We start from the raw sequence: 19,436 nt of genomic DNA, 5'->3' as shown, positions 1-19,436 counted from the left end.
TTAACGAAGAAAACACTGATTAAAGAAACACTCCACGTTTTTGGAATTAGGCTCATTTTACAAGTCACCTAGAGTTAAACAGTTGAGTTTTACCATTTTAAAATCCATTCAGCTGATCTCCAGGTCTGGCAGGAGCATGTTTAGCTTAGCTTAGCATAGAGCATTAGACCATTAGCATCTTACTCCAAAAAAAAAATAGAGAGAGATGATATGATCATTTTTCTATTTAAAGCTTCACTCTTATAAAGAGGTTATTTCCAAACAAGTGGAGTGTTCCATCACATAAATTAGATATTTTGGTTAATGGTGTTGGTCTTTAGGTCTGTGTTTTTATTTATTTTCCATTTTCAGTTCTTTAAAAATAACAGTTTTAGATTATAAAGAGCGGGTTGGATTGTAGCGAGACAAAAGGTTGGTTATATAAACAGGAGCTAGATTATTTAAAGCTTTATAGGTAAGAAGCAATATTTTATAATCAATACGGAACTTAATAGGCAGCCAGTGTAAGGAGGATAAAATTGGGGTGATATGATCATATTTTCTAGACCTGGTACTAGATAAAGTTTATTAATAGAGGATGATGGGCATTACAGTAATCCAGCCTAGAAGTCATAAAAGCATGAACTAGCTTTCTGCATCTGAGATGGAGAGCATACTTTATAACTTTCCCATAACTTTGTTAACTTTGTATCCCTCTAATTGCAGGTCGTTGTGTGATCTGCTGTGTACAGGATTTAGGCCAAATAAGTAATAATTCTGTTTTGTCTGAATTTAAGAGAAAAAAATTGTTGGTCATCCAGTCTTTAACATCTTTAATACTCAGTTAGCTTAGACAGTTCAGACATCTCATCAGGTTTAGTTGAAATATATAATTGAGTATTATCTGCATAGCAGTGAAAACTGATCCCATGTCTTCTAATAATGTCTCCCAGGGGTAGCATGTATATTGTAAACAGCAAAGGGCCTAAAACTGATCCTTGGAGCACCCCATACTTTACTGGCCTGACTTGTGAAAGCTGTCCATTAATATTCACAAACTGATAACGGTCAGCTAAGTATGACTTAAACCATTGTAGAGCCTGTCCCTGCACACCTGTAGAATTTAAGCGGCCTATGAGGATTTTGTGATCGATGGTGTCATATGCAGCACTGAGATAAAGCAAAACTAATAATGAGATGCACCCTTTGTCAGCAGCTAAGAGTAAATCGTTGGTTATTTTCACTAATGCAGTTTGTGTACTGTGATAAGGCCTGAAACCTGACTGAAACACCTCAAAAACATTGTTCACCCGCAGAAAGGAGCATAATTGAGCAGAAACTACTTATTCTAGTATTTTAGACATAAATGGAAAATTTGAAATAGGCCTATAATTAGCTAGGTTGCTGGGGTCCAGTTGTGGTTTCTTAATAATAATCTTAATAACAGATAGCTTGAAAGGATTTGAAACATGGCCTAAAGATAGAGAAGAGTTAATGAGGATAACCCCATAAGTGTGCAATATAATATGAACTTACTTTTATGTAATAACCTACAGTAGTAGGTAAGGCCACTTAATATAAAGTGGAACCATAAGATTCTAATGCTCAACAAAGCTGTTTTTACTGTACATTAGTTAAATTCAAATATTATTGAATGAATAAAATCTGTAATACTTTAAATTAGTTTATTAGTAAATTTATCTCCGATGGCCGATAGACATCACAATGCTGTGTTGGCATCGCAATCCTCTGCCCGCCACCGTCATTTTAAAACAAAAAACGATCCACGTCCACACTGGCGTTTCATTTAGCATTTCTGAAAAGATCTTCGTCCACACTGTACCACTGAAAACATCACATGAACACACACACTCTGTTATGCGCTGCAGCATATGTACACGTCTGAGCTCCAGCAGTTAGCGGGTGCTTTGAGCACAAAACCCCAGAAGAGCAGTGCACGTTGGACAGACTATCAAGAATGTACCACTGGATCGTGTCTCACTATAGTTGTTAAACGTGATATTTTATTCATCTTGTCTCTATGTAATGACTCTTAAATCTTTTGAATCTATCAGGTAACGTGTCACAGCGTCAGTACACTGCTTCAATCTTTCGCTTTCACGCTTGTACTTAGTAATTTTGGCGAAAACCTCAGATACTGTTGGTTGGTTGCTGTCGGTTGTGCACCTTTTTTACCAACCAAGTTTGTTGACGCCATTATAATGACACAGATCACTCTGCCTATTCATGCCAGAATCCTGTGGAAAAAATGATTGACATTTGGTAATTTGTGTGTAACTTATCTTAACTTATTTATGATTTGGTTATGGGTAAAACAAAGACCATGTGGGTCAGGTAGTTGAAACGGTAGCCTACAAATAATTAATTTGTTATGAATTTATTAATTATTCATGAATAATTAATTCACCGTGGCCTACAACGATGATGCCATTGTCCATCGTGATGTTTCACATTAGAAATTGTACAATGCTAAATTGGTGGACATCGCCTAACCCTACTTTAAATTTAAAATTATAAAAATACTTGTTTTCTATTTTAATATATTTGTAAAAGGTCTTTTTTTTTCTGGGATGCAAAGATAAATGATTCCATTAATTTTGTCTTTATGTTGTGATTATAACTGTATTTCTTACTATAATAATAGTAGCTTAATGTAACACAACCATATAAAAAACACCAGCAACATTATACTCCTGGCATTCTGCCTCAGTTCTGAAGTAAGGCATTTTACCTTTTTAAATTGTTTATTTTTGATAATAATGAATTGTAATGTTCATAAATGTAAAATGCGATGCAGTGACATCTACACCTTCGTTGAAAGGGCAGGTAGGAGAAACCCTGTATTTGTGATTTAGGTTCACTGTGATAGATCCAGGATCTTAAACTCACATTGCATAAACACTTCACATTGTTTCAATACAGTTTGGCATATGTAAAAGAAAAATATTGTTCCAAAAGCCACTAAAATCAGAATGTATGATGTTGGAATGAAGCCTGAATCATGACCATGCATTTCAGCCAAAGCTTATGGTACAAAGATGACTTTTACTGCAATGATCTGTCTTCAGGATGCATTAGTGATCATGCCACCTTGTCATAAATTCAGATTATTGTGGCAGGTGTGGGACATTAGAGAAAGTTCATGTTTGATCAAGACCTTTAGGAAGGAACTTGAAGAAGCGGCATCTGACCTGGAAGGGAAGCATCATCTCTGTAAATTTGAACCTTTTCCTAGGTCACATCTAGTTTTGCTGGCTGCTTTGTCTCCTGGCTGGTAACACTTTGACGGTGCACCTCAGATCAATGCTGGGTTAAGTGCTCCCATAAAGACCCACATGTTTCCTGCATGTTTTCCTTCAGGATTCCCATATGTAGCATAAGCTGCTAATGCCCAACCTCCATAGCGGCGAGGTCAGAATCCATAATACACCTTCAATACAATTTCCTTCAAAAAGGTGAAGTAGGGGGTTGAGTAATGACTATGCGAGAGGCCCAATTTAGTCATCATAGGTTGCTTCCTGTGAAGGTCCCATCTACAATCTACATGGGTTTCAATCTGGTTTAACCAGTGTTGCATGAGAAGAAAAAAGGCTGTTCGGAGCAAATTTGCTAGTCATTTACATGACTACTTCCTTCGCCGGTGTATCGGCCAAGCCTTCGATCCCATCTGGACAACATTTGTCAGCTGAGGATTGGTGTACGCATCACATCAGGTACAAATCAAATGTTTTGAAATGCAAAAGCAGCGGGCGAAAGAGTAACAAAGAAAAATCAAAAGATTCATGACAATAATCGAATGTGAATTGACTTCAGCTTCGTTCCAAAAAATATGTTTTTCCGAAATACCCCGAAGAGAGAGAAAGTGCAAAATTAACCAGATCTTTGATTCATATTAGGCCTCCTATTTGCAACAGATGAAGTTGGCTGCTAAAACGAGTGGCGTTTGGATGTGGAAATGATATGTGTAAACTATGTAATGCGAATGTTTTAGCTAAGCTGTGTTTAATTTTGTACCCTGATGAAGTGCATGAGAAACCTGTCTCCCCTTAGCTGTCTCATTGAATCATATGGATATAATTTCATCCATTTACGTTTTTCTGCTCTTTGCTGTGGTTGCCAGGGGGCATTTGGAAACAGCCAGATTAAAGGCACATGTTCGCTTTTGCCTGTAGTTTTTAGCCACTTCGCCTGAGCTCCGCTGTTCTCCGTGCCGAAATACGTGTCGGCGGTTTCTCTTTTACAGGTCGCAGTTACTCCAGGCGCTCAGCGGTAAACCTCGTAACACCTCTCCTTCTCCAACAGGAACCCCAATCGATTTTGTACAAGTGCTGATCACAGAGCTCCGCAGACAGACCCCGTGCTGCATATCTGAAAGTGCTGAGGCAATTTGGATGTCACAAGCAATTTCAGAAAACGTGTCGGACTGTAAGAAAGAAGTCATGGTGCTCATTAAAATGTGCTTTTCAGCCCACTAATTATGAGTAATAATGTATTTAATGCTTGTTAGTCGCTAAAGGTTTTAATGTCAGAATAAATGCATGCCTTAGGGAAGGTGAGATTGGTAGTTACAGTATAATGGGGAAATATGTTTTATGTTTCTGAGCACCTCCGAATGTTAACGGGAACAGCGTTGGACCTTTGACTCCTTGGGAAAGAATGTGGCCTGAATGCAATTCCCATAATAAGCACATTTTCTCTCTTTCTCTCCATCCTGGTCTGCTCAGTGTGCCGTCATCAACGTCAGAAATGTGCCATAATGGTTGGCTTGTGTTCTGCAAGTATTCAGGGGCATTAATGAACTTTTTTTTATACTACAGCTTTTAGATGCCCTGTTGGATGTTTTTCGGCCGCAATCACGCTTAATTTCCCATAGAGTCATCAGACTGGGGTCGAGCGGCCTGCAATCATCTCTGATTGGCTCTGTGCGGCTGACACAACTGTCAGGCCGAACTGTCACTCTGTGTGTACACAGCCGAACCTGAGGCCCACTTCGGAAAGATGGCATCAAATGACTTCCCACCATCAGCTTTTAACGGTCATCATTCTGTTTACCCTCACACACAAGCTTTTAAAGAGGAAAGCTAAACACGTTTATGGCAATTGATGTGATTAGTGTGCTAAACTGTTTATGTAAATAAAATCAAAGCGCAGTGGAGACTTAAGAGCTGTCATGGTTGGTTTACAGTGGTTTAAAAATGAAACATATATTTAGTGTATCTAGGGCCTCTGATTTTTATGATTGTTTGTTTGTTAAAAAATTCAGACTAAAGCAGGTCGTACACCAGAAGCGGCGCTCGGCGACGCACAGCGATGCCACGCAGCACCATGCATTTCAGAATTCTAAACATAGGTTTCTTTAAAGGTACACACACTGGCGTCGCAAGTCGTCAGCTGTCCGCAGCGCCCAGCAACGACTCAGGACACGAGTGTGCGAGTGTGGTGTGCGATACTTTCAACTGTCATGTGCGCTGAGCGGCGCATCTGGTGTGTGACGCCCTTAACATTTAAGAGCACTGACACCGATTCAACTAAGTTTAACAGATGGTTACAGCAGCACCAGATTTATCATCGCTGCACATGTAATATTAATAATGTTAAATCATTTTGTCTCTTAGAAATAACAAAATATTTGAGTAGCTTGAGATGAAAGTAGCATGTAAGTTGAGATCCAGATGTAAATTTATTATCATTAACAAAAACAGAACCATCTGTAAAAGTCAACTCAGGCTCATTCTGAAAACGTACCACTATATACATTTTTGGAGAGTGACAAATACGCCCACGGAGCTACATTTTTGCTGTTTTTGTTTCTGCAAATGCACCAGAGGCCGCTTTGTATGCTTTCTGAGATCTCAAATTTCTCTCACGAGTGCCATTCACGCCTGCTCTTCTCACATAAATCCACCAGGGGCCAGTGTCGATTAACTGTTTGACTGATTGAGCCACCCTCCTCCTTCCCTGAACCCAACCAATAGTGCTTTTTTAAAAGCACAGATTAACCCGCTCACCCACTTCCCTAAAACCAACCAACCGTTTTAAAAGCAATTCAGAAAGAGAAAAGCACTCATCTGATTTTTACCACATTTTCAGATTTTACCTTGTTGTTTACTTGTTTACTTTATTTTTTGGATTCTGTTTTTGTCTTACCCGCGTTCTGGAACCATTCTTCGCCAGACTTGAACCCCGTGATCGTGGTCAGCAATGACCGACCTCTCTGCATCTACAGAGGATAAGCGCTCTGTTGTTTAGCGTAAAAACGAGCGCCGTCATACCGCCCAGTAGCGTTCGCTTTGAAAACTAAATGCAGCCATACGTACGTCTGGCTACATAATTCACGATCTCCAGAAATGTATATAGGGCTACGTTTTCAGAATGAGCCTATGTTGGTGAAAATTTAAACAGCCTCATCGTTTGTGCATTTGTAGATCAATAAACTATTATTCACAATACTGTAGAATAACCTCACCACCATAATAAAAAGTAGCCTAACTTTATGTGTCCTGTGACATTTGTTCTGAAACACAAAAATTCTAATAAAATATAAACTACTCATTTGAAAAACTCACCCACTATCCTTCGGCTTAGCCCCTGACTATCAGGCGTCACCACAGCAGAATAAACTGCCAATTATTCTGGAATATGTTTATTATGCAGCAGATGACCCTCCAGATGCATTTAAAAAGCTTATTTAAGATATTTAATACCTAACATAATGTATATGTGTATATATATATATATATATATATATATATATATATATATATATATATATATATATATATATATATATATATATATATATATATATATATATATATCCCACATTTCAGTGGTTTCAGTTAGTGTCACTATGGTACACTCTAAAAAAAGTGTTTTTAACCCAATGTTGCTTCAGATACTACACTGTAAATAAAGCAGTTCAAGAGTTCACACTTAGCTGATGATTGATTATAATATTATATAAACTGTGTTTGGCATGCAGTCCCAGTAGAGGGCTCTGAGCTCATAAGATCCTCTAGCCTGGGGCTACCTCCCATTTGAAAGGCAAGAGGGGAGTTTGAGTTCAGGTAGGTCTCGAGAACTCTCGCTTATTTATGACTAATGGCATTTAGGAATTGCTGATTAAGAGCTCATCAATGGTGCCATTTTGGTTTGGTAAATTCACCTAAGTCGCATGTCTTTGGATTGTGGGTGGAAACCGGAGAACCCAGGGGAAACCCATGCAAGCACAGAGAGAACATGTAAACTCGACAAAGAAACGTCTACTGGCCAAGTAAGGATTTGAACCAATGACATTCTTGCTGCGAGGCAAGAGTGCTAACCACTGGGCCGCCATAGCGCCCTGTCAAGGAAAATGAGGGAGGAGTAGGTTTGGAAGAGGGGATTCTTCAAGATGAAGATAACTAAAGTAAGAAATTCTGTTTATTTATTGTGAGTTAGGAATCATCCGATTGGTGAATCCTCTGTTGCTAATGCAGGACCAGCTGTGGTCAATCATAAGCATGTGATCCTCTCGAAATTAGTTTATAAATAAACTTCACTTATTGAGAAGGCTCTGGCTGCAGACCAAGTGCAGATGCAAGCTGAGCTGCGTGCAAAACTTTTAATGTGCACACCTAACCCTACCCCTCGCAGTGATATCACTAGCTGCATTGAGTGCATTGTGTCTTGAGACTGCATGCCTCAGCTTGCATATGCAAGTCTGCAGTCAGACTATTATTGCAATTATTTGACTTTTCTTAAAAAAGCTATTTAACCTGTTGCTTTTACAGGAAATAATTTACTTTGCTTGAAGTGAGTAAACACATTGCCTTAAAATTATTAATAAAATGATGTGCGTAATTATAAAAATTATAATTCCATTGGTCCATTGGGTTTACATTTAAGTATAGTCAACTTGTTGCTTTTAAGGCAACAGGTTTACTCACTTTTTGTAAAAGTAATGTAACTATTCATACATTAGTTATATTACATTTACAAATAAAAAAAACATCCTTGGGTTAAAGTCTTTGTGAAATCTAAATTTACAATGTTTATTTTGCTAGCCACATTGTTATTCTTTAGGTAAACAATTAGCAAGTTAATCTAGCAATTTTTAAATGTTTTTTTTTTTTTAGGTGTAGTTTCAACTAATTTCAAGAGGAGCACTGGATATGATTGACCGCAGTTGGTCTCTCATCTTTAATCATTAGTAAGCCAATCGAATAATTCCAAGCTCACTATTAATACCCTGACTAACATTAGTCCCTCATCTTCGTTTTTTGGAGAATCCCCCCCATCCACTCCATCTCCGCCTTTCCTTCTTTATCAGGGGAAGCTTTCGATAACAACCTGATCTCGTATCCCCTCACATGCTCATTCACCTGGCGGGAGCCCTGGGCTCAATTATCTTCAAGCTCATGATTCTCTCCTGGAACAGCATGTCAAACCTGCTATTATTATCAAGTGTTGAACTCTTGAGAATCTTTAATCAAAATCTGACCATTTGCTTGTGCTCTGGAGTGAGCTTTCTCTGTTGACATCAGTTAAATGGCTTCAGCCACAACATTCTTAACCACACCTCTCTTACCGCTAGTTTGCTCTATTGTAGTTTGTATCAGAGAGCTCTGTAGAAAACTTGAACAATACTTCTTAGTGGATGTAAAACAACTGGTCCAGGGAAACGCAATAGGTCAAGCTCATGCAGCGCTAAAAAGTGGTTATTGCAACATGTAATTTAACAACTGACAATTCCTTTTTGGTACATTCAGGATGCATCTCATACATGCAGCCGAATGTCATCACTTTTCAGTTGAAAAAAATCTACTCGAACTGGCAGAAAGAAACTCAAAATGTGACCATTGACTCGCCATCTGGAGCCATGCATTCCTCGGTTTACATTTGAGGATGTTTTGATAGATGTTGACGTCAGTTGTGCATTAGAGTTATTTGGAAAATGATGTTCCGTGCTTGGCAAATACAGATGCATTTTTGTGCCGCTTTACAAAAAAGAATGTTATGTTCTTAAGAGTGCAAAAATAAAACACTAAAGACAATGAGGGACGTTAAGCGAGAGAAAGAAATTCCTTCCTGTCATGTGGATTAAACTCTGGCAGAGTGCGTTGTTTGCAAGGCATCCCAGAATGCATAGCTGTGTTTGCAAGGTATCCCAGAATGCTTCGCGCCTCGCTCCATTGGCAGCCGATCCTCACGTTAATGGTGAGCTTTACACAATTAGCAGGCTTCTCTCCGCTGACCCATAAATTCAATTTAGCCTGAAATTTGTATTGCATTAAAGAAAGCAGTGACAGAATGATTATTTCCCCTATACATAAATACACACCTTCGGGGATATGCATAATCGCAGTGTTTGTTTTGAAAACCCGGATTTTAGGATTCAGTGCAGGGCATATATCTCTGGTGTGATATGTGAGTATATGGCTTGCCTGGTTTTCGGAGACTTTATTAAGTTCTGTGTTGTGGGTACGGTCGGAGATGTTTTCATGCTGTGAAATAATACAGACGCAAGTTGACATTGTGAGATCTGCCCAAAAGCCCAAAGTAAATGTTTCTCAACCGCTGCGCTGCTCCATTGTGTGAGTTTAACTTATTCATGTGCTGTCTTAAAGCGTGTGGCCAGATTCAGTTCAGAATGATAGATTTTTAAACACCAGAATTTATATGATGTTTACTTTTTATAAGAGAGATGTTATATAGCATTTTTGGGACATTAAATGGATTAAAGGGGACCTATTTTGCAAAAATCACTTTTATAAAGAGTTTAAGTGAAGTTTATTTATATATAATCTAATTTCGAGAGGATCACATGCTCATGAATACTCACGGCTGGTCCCGCATTATTCAAGTTATGATTCACCAATCATGATGATTCCTAAGTCTCCATAAATAGCCTAAGTTCCATACCATAGTCATCTTCTTTTTGAAGAATCCTCCCTTCTTAGATGGGTGGCACTGTTGTCCCACAGCAAGAACATCATTGGTTTTAGTCCTTACCAGGCCAATCGACGTTTCTGTGCGGAGTTCACATGTTCTCCCTGTGCTCTCGTGGGTTTCCCCCGGGTCCCTGAATTTTCTCCCATCATCCAAAAACATGTAACTTAAGTTAACTGACTAATCCAAATCGCCACTGTAGACGTGCTGCTAGTAAGTAATTATATTTTCACAGCACATTGCACACTAGCTTCAAACAACAGGGGAGTTCTCGAGATCTACCTAAGCTCAAACTCCCCTCTCGGGGTGCAAAGGGAGGGAGCCCCGGGGTCGAGGATCTTATGAGCTCAGGGCTCTCTCCCGGGACAGCATACCAAAAACACTTTACAATCCATCATCAACTTAGAGGAAACTCTTGAAGCACAGTTGTGTGGCAACAGTGTGAAAATAGTCAGCATCTAATGGTAAAAATTTATATTATATTTGATTGACATTCTCGTGTTGAACATATCATCATAGTGGGAAAGCTCTTCCCATAAGTGACGATCTTTTCCTCATTAGCATAAACAGTCCTGAATGAGAAGCAGCCGTCTGCCATTGGAGTACAAGTAGGTCTCGCTGCAGCCTGGAGACCTCCAAGTTGAAGGGATTACACCGCAAGTAGATTGGGTGATCTCCAACCAGGTTGGGTTAGGTTGAGACATTAAAGAGCCCCTATTATGTATTAAAAAGGTCATATTTTGGTTTTGGGGGTCTCCAAGAACAAGCTAAAATGCAGGCAAACTCACAAAAACACTTTCATTGTCTTATAATATGCATTTATTTTTACCTGATCATCCCAGCGACTCCCAAATGATTCGTTCAGCAAGTCATTTGTGAGACAGAGAGAAATGCCCACCATGGCTTATTAACAATATTGAAGTAGTCAGAGTGCAGAGTGTATGTGTGAGCCCAATGCAGTAGTGCATTAAAGCAATGCCGTTAAGCACCAGCATATTACTCTAAACCATGACACACATTCAGTATTAATCCACACAGTGGCAAAAGCTGAACTACTTTGAAACTTGACCGCCGCACATCTATAGGAACAGCTGTAATGCTGAGGTATGTTTGAAAAAATAAGCTTCAACCACTATCTCTTCACAGCCTTATCTTTGAGTAGGGAAAATAACACTAACTTTTCCTCACACTTTAGATCACAGCATCTTCGCGACATGATTCAACCGGGATCTGCTACAATGTTTGTTTTCTTTTTCTTTTTACAGTGTTTGTGGGCGGGGCTCGGCTAAAGATTCATTACCAAAAAGATTCATTTGAACTTGAACTTGGACTCTTTTATAGATTAATCAACAGTTTCAAACACGGTGCACTTTCAGATTTAAGAAAACATATTAGGACCCTTTAATAAAGACATTAATAAAACATCAGATTACTGTGAGGTTGGGTTTAGGGTCGGGGTAGGTGTAGACCTTAATAAAACACAACAGTTTACTGTGAGACTGGGTTTAGGGTTGGGGTAGGTGTTGACATTAAATAAATAAAAACTCCAAGTTTTTACAGCCCACTTGGAGCTCAAGGCCCACCCACTTTGAGCTGGGTCCAGCCTCCGTTTATACCCTTCTCTTAGAGTTTGAATCTGTCGCTACCATATTTATCTCTTCACCTCCTTTTGAAAGAAGTGCTTAGAGCACAATCTTATTTGAATTTAAAGCGACAGTAACCAAAACTCCACAATTTGGATCAAAGCCTAAATGGGACACAGAGATCTGTGGGGTGTTTTGAGCTGAAACTTCCCATACACACTGTAAAGACATCGGAGACTTATTTTACATCTCATTTTACATCATGTTCAGCCAATTCGAATGTTGTCCCTTGATTGAATGGGCGTTATCAGTGGTTATCAGCTGATAAGATACGGGCCAGTAGATTAGATAGATTAGATTTAACTTTATTGTCATTACACATGTACAAATACAAGCAACACAGGCTCATTGTGAAAACGTAGCCCTGCGGACGTTTCTGGAGACAGCGAATTACGTAGGCGGAGGTACGTGTGGCTGCATTTCATTTTTTTAAATGAACGCTATGGGGCGTTGTGACGCCGTTCCTTTTCGCGCTTACCAGCTGACCGACCGCTTACCTACGTATGGACTGCATTCCTGCTGCAACCAGTTTGTCCCGTTAGCGCGCCAAGTACGTCGGCGGATTTGAGATGCAGAGAGGAGTTGACCACAAAGACGGGGGTTCGAGTCCGGAGACCCTTTTGAGCCTACCAGTAGGTGCAGAAAGCCCCTACTGGCCCATATCTATCAACTGATAACCACTGGTAAAACTCATTCAATCGAGTGATAACATTCAAAGCGGGTGTAATGTTACACAATATTTATTGTTCAAATAAATGATCTTCTTTTAAATGTTTAATTTATCAAAGTATTCTGCAAACAATTATTTAACACTTTCCACATAATCATTTTTTACCTTTCGAATACATAAAATGAATAATACAGCCTATTAGAATCATTTCTGAAGAATGATGAGTGGAGAAATAACATGAAATTTTAGCTTTGCCCTTACATGATTAAATTACTTTTTAGATGGTATATTTAAAAAGGCTACTGAATCTTTCCAGCACACTGTAATTTTTATATGTAATAACTTTTATATTTTATGTTTTAAATTAAAAATGACCTACTTTAATAGCTAGTGTATTATTTTCATCCTAAATACACACATAAATATTATTACTACAGTCTTGGCATAATTTGACAAAGTGAAAGCTTCTTAGGAAGTTACACAAACATTATTGTGGCTAAAAATGTGATTCAAATTTTCACACAAAATTTAAATGTCCTTATTTAAGTGATTGTAGTTTTACACATATTAATTGTATTGATTTTTATTCAACTTTTTATTAGTATTGTTTTGAATCTTAAAGTCTAGGCCTGTATCTGTGACTCACAGCAAAGTGTCATTTGAATGCAGTCAAATGTAAATGCAAGCCCTGTTTCATATTAATGTCTGTATGTCTAATCATATGTGAAACCACATTTTCACTTTCCTCATTCTTTTAATGCGCCAAGTAAGAATTTTACACTCACACACACACACACACACACACACACGCACACACACACACACACACACACACACACACACGCACGCACGCACGCACGCACACACACACACACACACACACACACACACACACACACTGTATAATCCAGGTCACTCAATATATCCTGACCGTGACAGTCTAGGGTTTCGCCCCGTATTAAATGGCCTGGCCTCAATAGCAAGCCCTTTGCGAATGATTGAAGGAGGCCAGAGCCCGAATGATGTTCTGAAGGCCCATTAGAAGAATGGAAGGCTCTTTCCTTCAGTGAAACTGGAGCTGCGACAGAAGCGGGGCCTCAGTTTGAGGTCAGTGGACAATAGAGAGCAAAGCTGCCATGTCAGGTTTCACTCTCACTGACACCTCCATAAGCTGCCATTCTGACTCATCCAAGGCTTCTGATTGGCTGATAGTGTTCTGTGGGAAGGGCTATGAGAAAAGATTGTATAGGATGAATGATGCATTTAATTTACACAATTAATTACGCATAGAGCTAATCATTAATTTGTGCAATTTGAAGAGGCGTGGCATAGTCATCATTATTCTGCGCAATTGAAGAATTCTGATTGGTCCAGGGTTTGTAAGGGTGCTAGAAATCTACAAATATGTTTGGATTTTAATCTAGACTTTTCAAAGTTTGAAAAGTACTTAAATTCTGGATAAACTGCTTGAAAGTGCTTTCATAACATTTTTTCTTACTAAATAGGTACTGTATTGATAAATAAAGATTTAAATAAAACAATATACAACGTATTAAAGAGTAATTGTGACAGTAATTCATTGTTGTGCTTGGGACAAACATGCCATCAAAATGCTATACTATACTATACTATACTATACTATACTGTAATGTACTATACTATACTATACTATACTGTAATGTACTATACTATACTATACTGTAATGTACTATACTATACTGTACTATACTGTAATGTACTATACTATACAATAGTATACTATACTATACTATACTATACTATACTATACTATACTATACTATACTATACTGTAATGTACTATACTATACTATACTATACTATACTGTAATGTACTATACTATACAATAGTATACTATACTATACTATACTATATTGTACTGTACTGTAGTGATGTAGTATGTACAGTAGTCAACATGGGTGTTGTTCAATAGATTTACACACACACAAAAAAAAAAAACGTTTAAAAAAAGGGTAAAATGACTGGCAGCTGCCAAACAAAAACTATAAAATTACGTAAAAATTTCTTTGTTGAAATAAAGTGCAAAAATAATAAATGTAAATAAATTTTCATTAAAATGTTTACAGAAAAACACTGTTGTTTTGCAGACATTTCCTATATTATTGCGATCAAATACATTCAATAAAGTTTCAAACTAAGAGTTTTACAAAGAAATTTTACAAAGAAAGACTTTTCAAACACCATCAATAAATTGACTGCACTAAAAATTCAAGAGAAAACAATGTTATTTAACAGAATTTCCCCTAAATCATTATGAATGAACACCTTCGATAAAAATGTCAAGACATGCTGAAGGTAGTAATTGAACAGTTTTATTCAAAAAAGTCTGAAAAAAAACAAGCTAGATACAACTGATTAAAATTCTTACAACTTTAAAATTACAAGAATTAAAAAAAGAATTGTTAGCATGGTCATAAACATAATATAGCAAGGTACACAAGTAATTGCAATTTATTAATTTAATTTTAAATAATTTTAAATGTAATTAAAAAGAAAAACAGGAAAAATCTGTATAAATAATACAGCAATTTTGATGTTTAAAACAGACAAATTGCTGTAGTTTCTTATTAATTATATAATTATATTATTGTTTTGCAGTTTTGAATATAATTTAAAATACAGTAATTTCCTGTAATTTTTGTTTTTAAAGTAGAAACAAAAAATCAGTAATTTGTCTTTAATGATAAAGTATCTAAAATGAAAGTCAAACTGTTAATTTAGAGAGATTGTTTGTTATTTTATTAAGTTTTGAATATAAATTGAAATGACAAAAAAATTACAGTAAAAATTGTTGAGATATTTTCTGTAAAAAATATATATATTTTTTTTACAGTGTAGGGAAACTTTGATGAAAGATTTTGATCCTCTTCAAATGTTGAGTACCCTATATGTATGTAAATATGTCATTTGCTACACTTGTAAAGTACCGGAAACGTTTGGAAGGGCTCTTGGAAACAACTTTAGAAAAGCTGTAAGAACCAGCTTGGTCATATCATGACAAAATTAATACATTATTATTAATATATATTTCAGAGTTAAATAGTGATCCAAATGCATCTCTCTCACACTAAAGGCAACGTCTAATAAACCACCATGCTCCATCATCCATTCTTACCTCTGTAAAGGACTTGTTGATGTTGATTGGTGTCTTTTCTCTGTCAGTTTGAAGGGTGTAACAAAGCCTTCTCAAGGCTGGAGAATCTGAAGATTCACTTGAGGAGTCACACAGGAGAGAAGCCGTATCTGTGCCAGCACCCGGGCTGTCAGAAAGCCTTCAGCAACTCCAGCGACAGGGCAAAGCACCAGCGCACACATCTGGACACTGTAAGTACCTGACCTTAAACTTGAAAGGAATGCTTCAAAATTCAGGAAAACAAATGGCTTTTTTGAATTATCCAAACTTGTAGTAATGCTACTGAATTTATGACTTTCTCTAATTACTAAATTCTTCTTTAACGTGTTACAGCAGTGTCATTGAAAAGAGTCTTAAACAGTTATCTTTCTCACATGTAGCTGTGAAAAAAAGCCCTTCTTATTATTGACTCTTTATTTGAAACACTCCTCCCTCTTGTATTTAGCAATTCGTTGTAATGAATTGGTTCAATATAAAAAGTTGACACATTAAAGTTAATTTATTATATTATATTAAAGCTATTCATCCTAAAAGTTATTATATAATGTTTTTTTAAATAATTAATACACAATATTATACTATACCTATATGATATTCATTCTGGTGTATCAGTTAATTTGGACAATTCACAGTAATGGAACAGATTCATAAAATAATAGAAGTCTGTGTATACCCGTTTAGATGTATTTTGTCTGGCTGTTTTGCTAAATTAAGATGTTCACTGCCATTTTTGTATAATTTATAGATTAGTGCTGTTGTTTAATAATGCTCAATTGCTTGCTGCCCAAACATTATTCCAAAAATCAATATTTCTATACAGAATTTAGTATTTATTTTGCAACTACATTACACAGACTCAGTTTTAACTTGTTTAACTTTTCCTAAACTAAACTGAGATTCTATAGAGCCTTTAAGTTCTGTTTAAAAGTCCCAACTGCTGAAAATATGGAGCCAGATCAGTCTCAAAAATAATACATTTACAAAATATAATTCATACATGCACACCACAAATCACATTTACAAAATCCAATTCGTGAGTTCAAAACACAATTCATAAATACACAAATCCAATTCATTCATTCATTTTCGGCTTAGCCCCTTTATTAATCCGGGGTCGCCAAAGCGGAATGAACCGCCAACTTATCCAGCACATGTTTTACGCAGCGGATGCCCTTACTGCCCCAACCCATCTCTGGGAAACATCCATACACACTCACTCACACTTATACACTACAGACAATTTAGCCTTCCCAATTCACCTGACTGTGGGGGAAACCGGAGCACCCGGAGGAAACCCACACGAACGCAGGGAAAACATGCAAACTCCACACAGAAACGCCAACTGACCCAGCCGAGGCTCGATCCAGCGAACTTCTTACTGTGAGGCGACAGCACTACCTACAGTGCCACTGCATCGCCACAAATCCAATTCATAAATTTAAAACACAATTCGTAAATACACAAATCCAGTTAAAAATTAAAAACACGATTCAAAAATACCAGAATCCCATTCGTAAATTTAAAACACAATTCGTAAATACACAAATCCCATTCGTAAATTCAAAAGGAGATTCAAAAATACACAAATCCAATTCACAAATTCAAAACACCATTCAAAAATACCCAAATCCAATTCACAAATTCAAAACACCATTCAAAAATACCCAAATCCAATTCACAAATTCAAAACACCATTCAAAAATACACAAATCCAATTCACAAATTCAAAACACCATTCAAAAATACACAAATCCAATTCACAAATTCAAAACACCATTCAAAAATACCCAAATCCAATTCACAAATTCAAAACACCATTCAAAAATACCCAAATCCAATTCACAAATTCAAAACACCAATCAAAATACACAAATCCAATTCATTTGGCAAAAAAAAAAAAAAGATTTTTACTTGTGAATTCACAAATTGTGTTGTATTTATGAACTGTGTTTTGAATTTACAAATTGGATTTTTAAATGTGAATTGTGCTGTGCATGTATGATTTTTATTTTGCAAATGTATTATTTTTGAGACTGATCTAGCTCCATTCCGAAAGGGATAGTGGTTCTAAACAGGGTGCGAATTATACATTGACGATCAGGGGGAGGGGGGGGGGGCATGTACTTTTTTGGTAATGTTAGCTTGTGTAAAACATGCTAATCAAATGTATGCATTTATTTTAATTACCTCTAATTTATTAATAAAAAGTATTTCAGTTTTCGGTGTTTTGAGATTAATTTGCTGTTTCAGAGGTTACTGTAGGTCAAACTATACAAACTGCCGCAATTTTACTTTACTTTTAGGCTGTATGTAGAAACGAACAGCTATTTTACAAGAAAGGTGTCTTTTGAACACTTACGGTGTCTATCTGTGCTGTTGATCTGCCGGTTTCCAACTTTTCAATTATTTTGCTCTCTCGCATAGACTGATTGGCATGATTTTGTGTTCACAATGATATGAACAATGATATGTTATAGGGGTGGTCAAATATATGTTTATATTATCTATTATTTTAATTATTAATATTATTTAAAATACAGATCAGAGCAAACTATTTCTCACTATTTAAAGGACTGACCCCCTATACATGTTGTTTGGATACCCTTCAGGGGGTATCAAGCATTAATTAAGGGGGGGGGGGGGTCAATCCCCCCAACCCCCGTTGTAATTTGCACCCTGGTTCTAAACCTTTGAGTGGTTTTCTTCTGTTAAACACAAAGGAAGATTGTTTGAAAGCTGAAATCCTGTAACTATTGACTTCCATAGTATTTGTTTTTCCTACTATGGAATTCAATGGTTACAGGTTTACAACATTTTTCTAAATATATATATTTTTTTGTATGTTGAACAGAAGAAAGATACTCATAACAGTTTTAAACAAGTAAAGGGTGAGTAAATGATGACAGAACCATCCCTTTAAATTCCCAGCCAAACTGAGCTTTCAAACAAACCTATAAATGTGCTGTTTGCTATACCTTTCTTTGACCCAAATGATCACAACATGCTTAAAGATATGTCTCTATGGGTTGATGAAGGAAAACGGGTTATATATCATACATCGTTTAACACCATGCTCCGTTTGGAAGAGCAACGACACATGGCAGAGAGAGACAGAAAAAGCAACACACAGAGAGAAGCAGGCATGACTTGCATCCCACTCCAACAATGTGAGGAAAAATAAAAGTCAGGGAAAGCTTGAGTTAGTAATTCCTCACTAACTGGCAAACACTGTGCTGTATCACATCTCAGCAGAGCTCCAGCGCTACGCTACCACCACACTGCCATGGTCAATTAGGCCTCCGACTCCAGATGCCCACCGCTGCACATTAACCCTGTCACAGCCTTCCCACACGCCTCATATACAGTGAAAAAAATCACTCCCACTGTAATGATATTTATTCTTGACGGCCTATTTTCCTTTTTTTTCCATTCCCAAGCTTTCTCGTTTTCTGTTTTCACTGCATTTAAATGGCAGGGGGATAATGTGGCATTGCACAGTGAAAACAAATAAATGCACAGAGACGAGCTGCCCTGCGAGCGGCTTGTAAAAACAGCGTTATTTAGAGAACGAGGGAAGGTAGGAAAGGAGAGCTAATAAAGGAAGCCTATCCACTTTCACTTTAATGACTGCCTCTGTTTTAGAAAAAAAAAGAGCAACGTAAAATGCATGGGAGAAAATCACCTCTGCATGTTTTGGATTGAAAGACAAACAGTGAAGTTTGCAACATAGGCTCATTCTGAAAATTCATAGCTCATTCGCAGCCCTATATTCATTTCTGGAGATCTCGAATTATGTAGTCAGAGAAGTATGTATGGTCGCACTTCATCTTCAAAATGAACGCTACAAGCCGGTATGATGCCGTTCCTTTTCGCGCTTACCAGCTGACAACTTACCTCCAGCTTTTCCACTGTTAGCAGTTTGTCTAGTTAGTCTCGTCATGTATGTCGGCGAACTTGAGATAGAGAGAGTAGCTGACCACAATGATGGAGTTTGAGTCCAGCAAAGAACGGTTCCAGAAA

General features: G+C 37.2%; 1 protein-coding gene across 1 annotated transcript in view; it reads left to right on the top strand.

Moving 5' to 3' along the window:
- Nucleotides 1–19,436, top strand: part of LOC130233677 (zinc finger protein GLIS1) — a 154,902-nt gene that overhangs the window by 89,743 nt on the left and 45,723 nt on the right. Inside the window, exon 5 of the mRNA XM_056463835.1 lies at nt 15,446–15,607. Within this exon, the coding sequence (XP_056319810.1) occupies nt 15,446–15,607 (162 nt within the window). The remainder of the gene's footprint in view (nt 1–15,445; nt 15,608–19,436) is intronic.

Source organism: Danio aesculapii, chromosome 8 (genome assembly GCF_903798145.1).
Source record: "Danio aesculapii chromosome 8, fDanAes4.1, whole genome shotgun sequence".
In the NCBI taxonomy this organism is placed as follows: domain Eukaryota; kingdom Metazoa; phylum Chordata; class Actinopteri; order Cypriniformes; family Danionidae; genus Danio; species Danio aesculapii.
Note: the sequence above shows the minus strand (reverse complement) of the source record. Positions and strands in the feature narration are given on the sequence as shown.